The following is a 13,473-nucleotide window of genomic DNA, read 5'->3' on the forward strand; positions in this document are numbered from 1 at the left end:
CTTATCAAGCCTCCTTAGCGTACTCTATGAGTAAACTGAAATTGTATACCTGAGTGGAGTTAGATAGTTGGTTTTTCCACGGCTCCTCTGCGCTGCTGGTCAGGTTTGTGCGGTTATGAGGTAGAGAGAGTGCGTTTCGCTGCAGGTAAGGCACGTTTCCATTACTTCCACTTTCTGTTATGTGATTATTGCCTATCAAAATAGTGTCTGTACTACCCAGCGTTCTTGCTGTGCTGCAGGGAATGGGGCCTGCTGGAAAGGGTCCATTAGCCATAGGCTGCCCGGGGCAGGCGGGACGGATTCCACGCTGAGCGACATTAGGCACTCTGGTTAGAGCAACCTGCGGCTGCTGACCAGAGACAGAGTTTGTAGGCAGTGATGAATCAGCTGTTGGCCCATTAGGAATTCCAGTAGATCGTACCTGTGCAACTCCTGTTTGTCTCATCTAACGGAAGATGAACAAAGGACAAGAATGTTAGCTGCAGAATTTAAAAAGTAAAGATTGTACAAGGTTTGTGTACTTTATTGCACTGGTCAATTCCAATTTTATACTGATATTAAGATCTTCACAGTTGCTTTTGCGAAATAAGATGACTGTCGTGCTCACAAACGCGCTGAGTGAATTTTAAGGTAAAGCTATTGGCACACTTTTCTTCTAGGCTCTTCAGTTTGAGTGTTAGCGTTTTACTGCTAAAGTTGGACACTAAGAGAGAGAGAAGCGAACAATGAGAGGAGGAGAGATATACTGTAATACGGCTTACTAGAACTAAGTATTTTTCAAGTCAGACTGCTTTTAGACGTGTCCACTCACTTTAGTTTGAAAGTGAGGCTTGAAAACTTTTACATTATCTGGTAGCCCTGTAATAAAACACCGCCAAACCCGTTACGTTTCAACCAGTAAACCACAATTACACTTTATACAGAAAAAGATGACTTAATGTAACGTAGTAAAGGGCATGAGAACTCTGTACAATAGAAATTCTTCAGAATTCAAGAAACACAACAGACCATTACTGACCAAAGTTTTGTAGAAGAGAAAAATATTTTTTCTCACCTGCTGGTGTTGCTGCATCAAGACAAACTGACTCTCCAGCTGTTCCAGCATAAGTTTCTGTGCTGGATTTAGATTATTTCGGTTTGCACGCAGCTGTTCCAAGTGCTGAAAAAACAGCAGTACAGTTCAGAATCATTAAAATTGCATGTGCTTTGTAATAACTTTCTTGCATACAATACTAAAAATTATCCATGAAGACAAGACTTGTAAAGCTGAAAACATCACTGAGATTTCTGTTGCAGACTCAAACATCTTTCCATACACTATTCTGTAAGCAAACCTTATAACTAGTTACTAAAATTAAAGAGACTTTCTACATTATTTGGATGTATAAATATTATCACCACACTCAAATTAAGCATACTGGTACAGTAAAAGAAAACTACATTCAAGTATGATTATATAGAATTCTTATTATCATTATGTATGTTTTAACACTTTTTTGTACTGTGCTATTCTTTTATTAATATTGTTCAGCACAAAATAAATTCAACCTATAGTCACACATGAAAACTTCCCCAGAAAAGATAAAAAAACAAACCCAAAAAACCATACAACTTAGTTACAGAGAGCAGTATCTTAAGTTATGATACTGAACTCATTTGCAACTGATAAATTTAAGTATCTATTACCAAAAATTTGATCTTCATATTCATTTTAAACTACTCGGCACACACCATCATTCTACCAGTAAGTCTGCTGCTGTTAAGTGGTATGACATAAATGCTGAAGTTGTGGAACACAAAAGCACTATCTGAGAAGGAAGGGAGTGCGTGTGGAGAGGAGGGCAAAAGTTGTGCTACATAAAAGGTGACATACAGACATTATTCCTGACTGTTCTTAAATACTAAGCTACTTCACATCATTGTAAATCCTTTCAAAAACAAAACAAAACAAACCAACCCACAAAACAAAACAAAAAAACCCCAAACCACAAAAAAACAAAGCCCCAAACAAAACCCCAAACAAAAAAAACAAACAAACCAAACCAAGCCCCACCAAACCCAAAACCAGATCATGTTTCCTTTAGTTCTTTTCAGGTCTGCATGTATTATTTTTCTGCATCCTTCTAATCTCCTTTGCTTTGATTATGCTGTATTAGTAATACATAAATGGAACTGAAGTATGAGTATTAAATAAAGTGTAGTTCATTCTGCTTTGAACAACTGTATTTGCAAACTATCAACTAAAAAAAAAAAATAAAATCCAACACTGTCTGAAAAAGTGGTTAAAGATGGTTCATGCCAAACTCCCTGGATTAACAGCAGCTTCCATTCTGAAGTCCCTCTGTAGGGGACTGCAATGAATAAGGCTAATCTATACATACATACATATGATTGTGAGACGTCAACAGGGTCTCCACGGGAGTGCATGCACCAGGTACACAGAAGCCAGAACCAGTGCTCTTCTGTTGTTATTTTGCTTTTTAAAAAATGTCTAAATAGGATAACAGGAATCAGAAAGACTGACCTAGCACATATGTCAGCAGAGGCAAGTCTGCACTCCTCTCCAGTGCTATGGGTGTAAAGGCTTTGCGGGCAGCACTGTTCTTGCTGCCCACCAGTTCTGTGACATCGACAACTATCTCTCCTCCACTGGCACGTCGCAGCCCCGGAAGGTACTGTGTGGCCATAGCCCTTTCCCCTTCTGCTTTTGTTAGCTGAGCCATTTGGTGTGTGTTATGTGCCATATCCATCCAGCCTCTGAGCTACCACTTTTAAAAAGCTGACTTAGAAGATGTAATAAAGGTTCTATTCACTCTCTTCTTGCATCATATCTTTTTGGCTTTTGTATTGATATACGCTGGAAGCTTGTCAAGCTATTGCCAGCAAATCCAGTATACCGTACTTAGACAGAGAAGCCTACTTAGATACTGCTTAGAAGAGGAAGTTGGATCCGGAAAAAGGTGAAACTAAAAAGTGGAAAAAGTAGTAGGATACAAAATAAGCAGCGAGAAATAATGAGAATTCATGAAGAGAGAGAGATACAGAAGAGTGATTAGGGAGGACCAAACGGGTGGGGAGGTAGGGAAGGAGAAGGAGGGGAGGGAGAGAAAAATTATGCAGCATAATAAAGCCAATATTGCTCAGACAGAGAAACAGCTGAAGAACTATACTGGAGTTGAGGGGAACACTGCTCAGTCAATCAGAATGCCTTCTGTCTCTGCACTGTGTTCCCTTCTATTTTTCCTTGCATCCAAAGCAGTGTCTGTGACACATGGCTAAGAGTCTCCAGCTAGGCCTGATTTTCAAAATATGGAATTCCTGCTGAAGCTCACTGTAAGCCCTAATGAACTGAAGAGACAACAAAAAACCATAACAAAGATGACCTGAAACAAGATTTCAAAAATAAAATCTAGCATTTCATATAAATACATTAGATGACATAAAATATAGAAGAGCAGTATCAGATTTCATTTGAGTAAGTACATTTTGTAGAATGTGCATGTTCGTTTATGCAATTTGATACAAGAAGCTACCTCAGAGGAAAAAGAGGATATTACAATATTTCCACACCTCCTTCAATATCCTCCACATTACATCAAGTAGCAAAACTCACTTGGCACACAAGTGTGGCAATTTGCATACCTATCTTTAAAACATCATAAGAAAAAGAATTACTGTATGTTCTTACTTCATAAATTATAGAATTCATACAATGTAAGTGTTCAGTTTCTGCTAGAGATCATTTATTTTACTACAGAACTAATCTCACATAGAGAAGCCATGAATATTAGCACAACTTGAATTACACTGTGTGAATTATTTGGGAAGTATTTCACATTGAATTTCAGAAATGCGAAGCCGAAAAATGTTCCAGATTTATTTTCTTGAAAGGAAGAAAGAAACAAAAAAATGTTTCAAAGCTTCTAAAGATCTGCAACATACCTACCTGTAATTTCTGTGGTGTCAAGCACCAAGAATGAATTTGTTGCTGTACAGGAGGATGTGACACTGTATGGCCACTGCTCCAAACATCTGAAGTATTCTGAGAGAAAACATCATATTAAAATGCGTGACTATCAAAGGGTCAACATAATTTCTTTTACTATCTAGATTTTATCTTATTTATGAAAGAACTAGTCATTGGTTCAAGAATAACAATATAAACAAAGAACATACTAAAACATGCCAAGTCTCATTCTACCATTCCCACACAGTATCAGAGTAGTCAGAGGAAAAAGTTGAATGGTATCTAATATCATAGCGAGAAACAATCAAATCAAATTGCATAATTAACTTAAATGTACACTACATTTAAAACTTAATACTTTATCTACTGTAACACTATTACATGATGATGAAACACTTGAATTCTAAATATAAGCAAAGGCAATAGACAGGATGACATGATTGTCTCCCTCTCTATCATCAGACTATTATTGTACTTCTTCACTTATACAAGTATGATTGTAGTATAGTGCTGCCAATCTGCATTGCCCTTATGCACTTCCTGTCTGAACTGTAACCTGATTAAACACATCACTGAAAAATGTTTTTTTAAATTCCTAAAAACATTCCCCACCTTGATGCCAAAGGATTACAATTTACAGCACAAATTCTGTGCATGCTGCATCACTTTAATGCATATTTCCATGTAATTTTGGTAGGGGGCTCTTTAGTTCATCAGAATATATACCTTTGTTGGACTAGATGTTCTTTTCCTCTTGGCAGGACTGGTCAGGTCATCTACTTGGCTAGAAGGAATCATGTGTAGTGGCAAGGATTGCTGTGAAATTGGTGTTTGAGTGAGGCCTAGTACAGGTTCAGTATTTGGATGATGAGGTTTACAAGCCTAAGAATCACAGAAGGAAGACAAAAATATGGTTCTATATATTCTTAATTCTTTCCTTGTAATTATATATTTTAACAGCCCACATATATTAAAAGGGCCGAGCAGATATTCTGAAGATGATCTCAATAACTGAAAAATCAGTTTCCATATGGTCATCAATGGAGGAATGTGTACCTTTCACGGGATTATTAAACCACTGTAGCATTTCTATTTAAGATGAAATCTTTTAAAATCATGAAAATCCACAAAGGTTCTAAATTGGTACCCCCATATTTCTCCCACATTATAGGGAGCTTCTTGATCTAGTATCCCTTTGCAAATAAATCAAAGGCTTTTTATGAACAAAAGCCAGTCCTGTGCTCAATAAAATAAGCTTGACCACTACCGATTGTAAAGAACCCTTAAAGCTGGGCACCTGCAGAACATAACCCAACTTCTCACCTGCTGTGCTGTGTTCATGGCACCCTGCCTGGAGGTAAGCTCTGCGGGGATTGGTAGGCTCCATGCCTCCTCAATACTAGGAAGTAATTTAGTTTTATTCTGTAGACTACCTTGTGGAAGGTTACACAACTGAGCCTAGGAAAAATTATGTAAAAAGCAAATTTAACACAAGCCTACTTTAGTAAGAGCAAGTCCATGAAATCTTCCTAAATGCTGTAGCTAATTATGTCTTAAAGAGAGGATAGATTTAAAATTTGGGGTTTTAGAAAGGTGCTAAGTATAAAGAGGGTAACCAGAATATAAACCTTTGTGAGAATCAGAACAAAGATGAGCTCTGGATTCAGAGGTCTCATAATTCCTTTTTTCTGAAATTGCAAACAAGAGTGAAAGATAGCGTGTATGTATTCTCTCTCTATGTTATGAGAACTTAAAAATGTAGACAATACAAAGAAAAAGGCAAAGTGATGTAAAACAGTATGCTTTGATTAAATGTGCAAAATAGGGTTTATAAAGAATTAAGTTTCACTTAAAAATGAAGAAATAAAATATTACAGGCTATGATATGCTTACAGTACACATGAAAACAGGTTATACACACCACAAACAACTGCAAGTTAAACTTCTGTTCTCCCCTCCCCTCTGCCATGTATTTGGAAGAGTACTTCCCGCTTCTTAAAACTTTAGTTTTACCTGTAAATACTTTATCCGTGCTGCAAGTGCAGAGGTATTACTACAATTTTTGCTCCTAGTTGCATTTAAGTAGCATTTAATGGCATCCTGAGGCTGGTTGCAGGACTCATAGAGTGTGCCTAGGTCCATCCAGGCTGCAGCATGGCCATGGTCCAATTGTACAGCACAGATATAGGCCTGTAAAGCATCCATAGGCTGATTTTGCTGTTGATACAGCACACTGAATAGAAAGATTAGTGAAGTTGAGAATTAATAACAAAGTCAAAATACAAATAAGTCAAATATACACATCCCCCTCAAAACCCTTAATAAACTTTGCCATTATATAAAGCACAGTAATAAGCATAAACAACACAAAATCTTAACATGCAAAGTTCATATACATAGTATATTCAGTATTTTAAAAAATGAGAAAGCAAATATAAATGTATTATTTAAACTTCAAATCAGACAAGTCCGACAACATGAAGGTATACATAAAAAAGCTTTACGGTCCCCTTGAGAGCACAAAGGAGTTAAAAAGCTGATATTCTTTATTTATATGTATTAGCATTGAATTATATCACTGTATTACCCTGTATCATTCTTACCCTATAGAACACCATGTATCTGCACTTGCTTCTGATTTATCAATAGATTGCCTATAAGATATAAAGGCATCCTGAACTTTCCCAATACTTGAATAGCACCTGGGAGAAGAAAAAAAGAACTTTGGTAATATTTAGAGAAGGTAATCATTGAGGGTGGCTTACCAAGACTGATCTGATAAAAGTTAAGTCATGCAAATACATACTCATCTAGATGAATCCAAAACATTTGCTGTTTCTGAATGCCAGGCATAAGCAGATTCAAACATCTTAATCAACATGTATTACTAATTATTTATTTGAAAAGTACACCAAAACTGCTTAAACCCTAGCTTACTGCATTTGTAAGGAAAACAGATGTCATACCACATTTTAAAGACTTACATTTCTTTCATTTGTGATAACTTATCAGTCAATAAGAACAATATTTATCTACAGACAGCATTATAAAGAAAAAATTAAGTTACCTATTTTATCAAACAAATGGTTGTGAAACTTCATGTTCTATAAGAAGTGTTTCAGAATTAAGAGATATCGACCTACTCAATCAGGATGGTTCCCAATTGCCTGGGAAGCTTTTTATGTGCATTTCTCACATCTCAGTAACTGCAAATAATGAACAACTCCTCAGCTAGTTTTACTCCATATACAGAGCACGGAATTTTGTAAAAAAATCTTGCTGTCCTGGATTTTTTCATAGTTTCTTACTTGAATATTTTTCACATACAAATTCAAAGGTATTATGGCACTATAAGCAGAAATATCAGAACTCTAAAGAGAACTACAATTATACTACAGGGGATAATACCTACCGTTTTAAAATTAAAAGCTCCAAATAAATACAGTATTAAAAATATATATATATTTACTATTTTAATCTACAATAGCTTTGCTTCTTATATTGTTTGTAATAAGCTTCCCTGTTGGAAAAAGAACTGACAACTTTCAAAACACATAAACAACAACAAAATTTATTCTAGTAAAAAATATAAACCAAGCAGAACAGTACAGGCAAAGGTTTGTCAAACATGCTACACTCTTTCATGTATTCTGAGGCACACTAGGAAAGGAATACAATAAAATCTAGCAGTACTTTGCCTAAAACATCCATTAACTCTGAATACAATGTTTCAGAAGATCATTTTAATCACAATCTAACCCAAGTTCCTATAGACACGTTTCAATCTGTCTGTTTATCAGATACATGAAGACTCTGATGAGAATACCACTAGCATTAAGCACCCAACAAAACTTAAAACAGGGTGATGGATTTTTTTTCAGTGGGGGAGGAGGGTGGTGGTGGTATATTTTTGAAAGGTAGCTTTAAACCAACTTGCTATCCAGTTTGGACAACCAGCAGAGGAAGGAATAATACAAGGGAATACACGAGGAAGGAAAAAGAGGAAGAGTGAACACACAACCCTGTAATCTTGTTCCTTTCCTCTTCTGCCAGTGTAAGGACTGAAGGAATGGGGGACAAAAACATTTTTGCTCTAGTACTCCCTGCAGAATATAACAGATGCTTCCACTAGATTCCCCCACCCCCTGCATTTCTCCCCCTTGTTTTTATGGTCCTAAGTTTCATTCTAAACACATGAAAGCCATGCCACAGTAGGAGCAGGAGCACAGCAGCTGCTCCAGTCCTGCTGCTGTGTAAGAACTCAACTAGCTCAAGGCACATGGAACAGAACTACTGAGGAAAAAACAGGATTTCAGCCCAGTGGATGATGAGCCAGATGACCCCTGGCTCATTTTCCCTTTTCCCTCCACACCTGCTCTAGCCCTCTGCCCTTCACACTCAGTGCCGGTGTTCCTCCCTTAGCCTGCGGACAGCTGGTCAAAGAGTCCTCTCTTATAGCACAGCTGGAGGCATGTAATTAGGATGACAAAAACAAAAGTAGGTTCCAGTTGTATGTGACCAGAACCTCCAAGAGTGTCGGCTGGAAGATACTGAGGTTAGGACATTAATTTTATTTTTGCCTAATTCCTTTCTAATGTACGTCTCAACAGAACTGACCTGTTCACATACGAACTTGAATTGCCATCAAAGCTTTCTCCAAAACCTGACTATTTCAAGAGTTACTGCTGATTTGTGTAAAGCACTCTATTTTCTTAAAAAGGAGACCAAGAAAAGTAATCAAATTTACATTATTTACATATTGGAATAATTTAATTTTCAAGTAAAAAATACTGTTTCATAGTACAGAATTAGTACAACCCTTAAATAGATACTAGAATGGATCAGTCTGAGCTATCTTGGCCTAATATTCAGTTGCAATATACGCTGTTTAGAAATGGATGTATGCCTGGGAAAATATTTGTATTTTAGTGCAAAAATTGATTGACATCAGAAGTGAGATTCTGAGAAAACAAAGAGATAAAGAATTGTGAAAAAGGTATGAAGAAAAGTAACAACATTTACAGAGCATTTACCAAAAAAAAAAAAGGGAAAAAAACCAAGAAAAAAAACCAGGGGGGAAAAAAGGACAGAGAGAGAATAGAAGATCTGGTAGTAGGAGGAGGAACAGGTAAAACCAGGCAGGGCAGACTCAGATTACTGTAAATGTGTAGAGTGAATAATAACTATTAAAAAAGCAGGACCACTTGGGTAACATACTTCATTTCAACTTCTAATCTATATTCATCCCAAATATGTTAGCACCTTGTCTTTTGATACACTTTCCAGAAAACTAGACTTCAGTAGATACATACATCCTTTCCCTTCATTTTTTCCTCTGAAAATATTAAGAAGAAAAACAATGTAAGATACTCACAATAATGAGTATCCTCAAAAAAATTTACAAATATAGTTACAGCGTCTATAAAGTCATTTCTCACCTTCCAAGAAAATACCAGGATTGACCAGAATTTGGATCTGCTTCTAGAGATTTCTGGAGATACTGTATAGCATAGCTTTCCTTGGTTGCCTTGTCTCCAAGCTGATCCACGGTGTGATGCATCCAGCCTACAAAAAGAATCCATAAATGGCAGAAGTGAAGTTCCCTAAGACCACTTAACACTTTGACACAGCAGGATATTCATAGCATTAGTTCCTCTTTAAAAACAGGAATATCAAACAGTAATATCACTTATATACAATATTATGAGTGAAACTTTTAACACTTTTAAAGTTCTATACTAAAATTACAGGACAAAAGGACCCTAAGTCAAAATTACTTTCAGGTACTTTTAAAGCATTTTTTTGGTTTAAATAATTTTCTACGAGGTTAGTGGCACAATTATGTACTGCTCAGTCTTCTACTATAAAAAGTTAATCTGAAAATGTTAACTCTTTCCTCCTCTGAACACAGATACCTTCCCTGTCATTGTGAAAAAAGCCACCGTTCTCCCTGCCACGCAAATCAATTATCTGTATATTATGTTCAGTTTACTCCTTTTCTTCTAAATCCTCATGCTTATCCCGTATCTACATTTGGGCAACTCCCCAACAGAACACTGGTAAGTATTTTTGTATCTCCACTTAAACCTTTCTTACATTGTCATTTCATCTTCATTGCTACAACATCCTTTCCACTCACCTTGACAAATGCAATCACCTCTCATCTACATAACAAATTCTGCTGAAAAGATCATTTTATTTCCTCATCTAACCACACATCATATTCTTTCAAATGCCTTTTTTTCTTTCATTACATTAGACAAATTATTCATCCCCACTTTAAAGGCCTCCCACAATCCATGCTCCCATATAATCTTTTACATGCTATTAAAATGCATCTCTGCTCTAGCACTGATGCAAGGCTTGGTTACCATTTCAAATAGAGCACCTTCATCATCTTCTCAAGCTGCTCCTCATCTGCCTCTATGCTTACATGGAATTCCTTTAAGCAGCCACAAAATCATATCAGTGCCATTCATATCGTGAGTACAAGGAAATCCTTTGTAACAGGCAGCTGGCTTGCTGAAATCACTACATACCACACTGGTCAGCAATGTCTTGCTGTTTGCTTAATCTCCATGTATTTGTCTTAACAATCCACTGCTTTTCAGCCAACATTTGTAAAACGTAAGATGTGACAATGGATTGTCCCTATGTTTTTATAGTGTCCCACCCATAAACGGTCCCTCGTGGAACACTATGATACCAATTTCATAAAATATCCAAGGTTTGTATAAAGTTTTAGTTACCTACAGAGCTGTACACACGTCTGCACTAAATGTCCATTTAAAACCTCCGTCAGCTAAACTTCAGCACGCTAAGCCTATCCTTTTTGATACAGCCTAACTACATGAACACGCAATACCACTCAAAAGATCCAGATCAAATTCAGATCTCATCTGAAATGCTGGACAAAGTAGGCAAGGCTAAGAACTGAACTGATGAGTATCTGCAGCCTTACTTCACTCCCTATTATTAGAGTATATCTTAAATATTTTATTCTACCTATTCTATACAGCTTATATTTTATTCCATGGACTTGTAGTTTGTTAACAGTCACAGCAACACTTTTGCAAATGGAAGGCAAACTTCCAAGCTTTAAAAAAGGCTATCTAAAAGAAAATCATATCTATTGAACAACATTTGCCTGAGGTGTTTTAAGAAGTATCACTTGGAAACTGTGGTCAGAAGCAGAAGTTTGAATGTTTCATGGACTGCAAGAAATGTCAGGTTAGGAGCCACGTGGTTACGGTGCTGAAAAAAGAGTATTTTATCTTGTCTGAAGATGGATCAAGTCAAAACTCTACCCATCCAAAAAAAAAAGGAAAAAAACCCAGTAATTTTTGCAGAGTTATATATATATATATATGTAATATAACTTACACAACTTTCTCTCATGGACTTCAAAAACAAGCCATGATTTTGATTCAAATCCTAAGTCACTGAAGTTCTTAAGCATACAGAAAATACTAATGCTTTAAGAAAAATAGGCTTATGTGAGGTTGGTTATCAGAATGCACCTGCTTAATTGTACACTAAGGATCAGGTGCAGTGCTAGGCAAAGCCTGAGATAAAGGTAATAGTTCAGGGATCATAAACAAGGGTAAAAAAAGACATTAAACAATTTCCTGAATCTTTGGAAATATTGTGTGGTGATGCTTATTTTCTGTCTCATCAGAACCTTGCCGGATTGAAAGATAACATGTAGTAATCTTCAGGAGATCTTTACTGAGGTTCACTGATAAAAAGAAATAATCTATTTCTAGGAGACAGAAATGAGAACTAGGAATCCCCATCTAGTTTCGCTGCTGAAACAAGGATTGCTTCCTGGTTTTATCTTCCTGCACAGGGAGGTGAAAAAGGCAGAAATCAAGAGACAGGGTGAGGGAGAACTAATAAAAGTTTTCTACTAGAATAGCACAGGTAAAGGAAACTGGGTCTCTCTTCTCCTCATGCATAAAATGAAGAACGTACAGAAAGAAGGTGATGGAAAAACCCTGGTAAACTGTGCAGTTTCCCATTTGCAAGACCTAACTCAAATTCTCAACTAACATATTGAATACTCTTCCACTCTCAGGACATTTTCAACATAATAAACAAAAAGACACTTCACAAATATTCCACACTCTTTTCTAGGTCTTTACAATCTAATTTGTAACAAATCCCTCAGCAAAGAGGATGTGCTAGTCTAGCTCATGCTGCAAGGTTATTTTTATGCTTATCCATCACTCTCATGCTGAACTTTGGGCAATTGCTTTTTCCCCCAATAAACACCATCATCTCAGTCTCTGAAGAGGTGAGCCTCTTCCCCATTTTAGCTTCTTGTATGTCTCATCCAATTACGTGGACACCACGTAGGAATGCCCCTAGCCGAAAATCATTGGGAGAGTGCCTTGAGAACCTCTAAGCAGATGCTTACATTGTTCTTACACTCTTCCTTATGCAACTGCTGAGTATAATTGAAGAACACTGGGACAGATTTGACCTTCAGTCTCATTAATTTAATGTAATTTTAGGCAAAGCAGTGAAAAGAATTACTGTTTGGAAAGCAAATGAAATGGCGAAAAAGAAGAAAGAAACTACTCTTATCCAACTGTACAGATCTTACATTTACATCTACCCAAACTAGTCAGCATGCATCGGCTCAAACAGATACGTATTTATCTGAGAATCGCAAGGTTCTCCTCCAGTGATCTGCTCTGGAAACCAGCAACAAGAGCAAAGATTTTAATAATTCTCTCACAAGACATCTGAACTTAGCTAAATTTCAACTCTGGCTCAATAAAAATTAACTATCTAAGGAAAATAAAGTAAAGAGTATTTTCATGCCAAAATGATTTTTCTGTTGGAGAGAGAAGAGAGGAGAAGAGAGGAGAAGAGAGGAGAAGAGAGGAGAAGAGAGGAGAAGAGAGGAGAAGAGAGGAGAAGAGAGGAGAGGAGAAGAGAGGAGAAGAGAGGAGAAGAGAGGAGAAGAGAGGAGAAGAGAGGAGAAGAGAGGAGAAGAGAGGAGAAGAGAGGAGAAGAGAGGAGAAGAGAGGAGAAGAGAGGAGAAGAGAGGAGAAGAGAGGAGAAGAGAGGAGAAGAGAGTTCAACATAGAAATACAAATATATTTTGATGGGGTTTTGCCAGTAGCATTCTGGCAGATGGTAGGTATTTTCTATTATTCTTTCTAAGCAGCAGTGCACCACCCGGACTATGTTTCCTGAGGAGGTGTTTTTATTACCAGCTGCTAGAGACTAAATCTGCGATAAACACCATACTCTGATAAATACCACTGTTAACAGTGAAGAGCAAGAGAAATGGTATTATTCCTTGAATGTTCTGGTTAAAACCACTCTGTCCCTTTCTCCACATAGAAGCTACCCACACTACAAAACTAGGTGACCTATGCTGCTGAATAAAGGGAGTTAATCCAGTTTTCAGACAGCAGACAATTCTCAGAGTCATTGCTCTTATTGCTAGCACAGAGACCTGTGGTAGGATTTTATGAATACAACCATGAGCC

The 13,473-nt window shown here is 37.0% G+C and overlaps 1 protein-coding gene across 24 annotated transcripts in view; it reads right to left on the minus strand.

The window, feature by feature from the left end:
- The window catches only part of KDM6A (lysine demethylase 6A), a 162,341-nt gene that overhangs the window by 43,214 nt on the left and 105,654 nt on the right, over positions 1-13,473 (minus strand). For 10 of the 24 annotated variants that reach the window (XR_012039815.1, XR_012039816.1, XM_072847703.1 and 7 more), the window contains 8 exons: positions 9,406-9,532; positions 6,571-6,669; positions 5,981-6,200; positions 5,291-5,425; positions 4,694-4,849; positions 3,947-4,042; positions 1,055-1,159; positions 50-445 (listed from right to left, as the gene is read on the minus strand). Coding sequence is in view for 22 of the 24 variants with exons in the window: in XM_072847703.1 (XP_072703804.1) it covers positions 50-445; positions 1,055-1,159; positions 3,947-4,042; positions 4,694-4,849; positions 5,291-5,425; positions 5,981-6,200; positions 6,571-6,669; positions 9,406-9,532 (1,334 nt within the window). In the remaining 2 variants the exon portion in view is untranslated. The remainder of the gene's footprint in view (positions 1-49; positions 446-1,054; positions 1,160-3,946; positions 4,043-4,693; positions 4,850-5,290; positions 5,426-5,980; positions 6,201-6,570; positions 6,670-9,405; positions 9,533-13,473) is intronic. The other 14 variants (XM_072847822.1, XM_072847845.1, XM_072847830.1 and 11 more) reach the window with 3 other exon arrangements.

Source organism: Ciconia boyciana, chromosome 1, assembly GCF_034638445.1.
Source record: "Ciconia boyciana chromosome 1, ASM3463844v1, whole genome shotgun sequence".
Taxonomy (NCBI): domain Eukaryota; kingdom Metazoa; phylum Chordata; class Aves; order Ciconiiformes; family Ciconiidae; genus Ciconia; species Ciconia boyciana.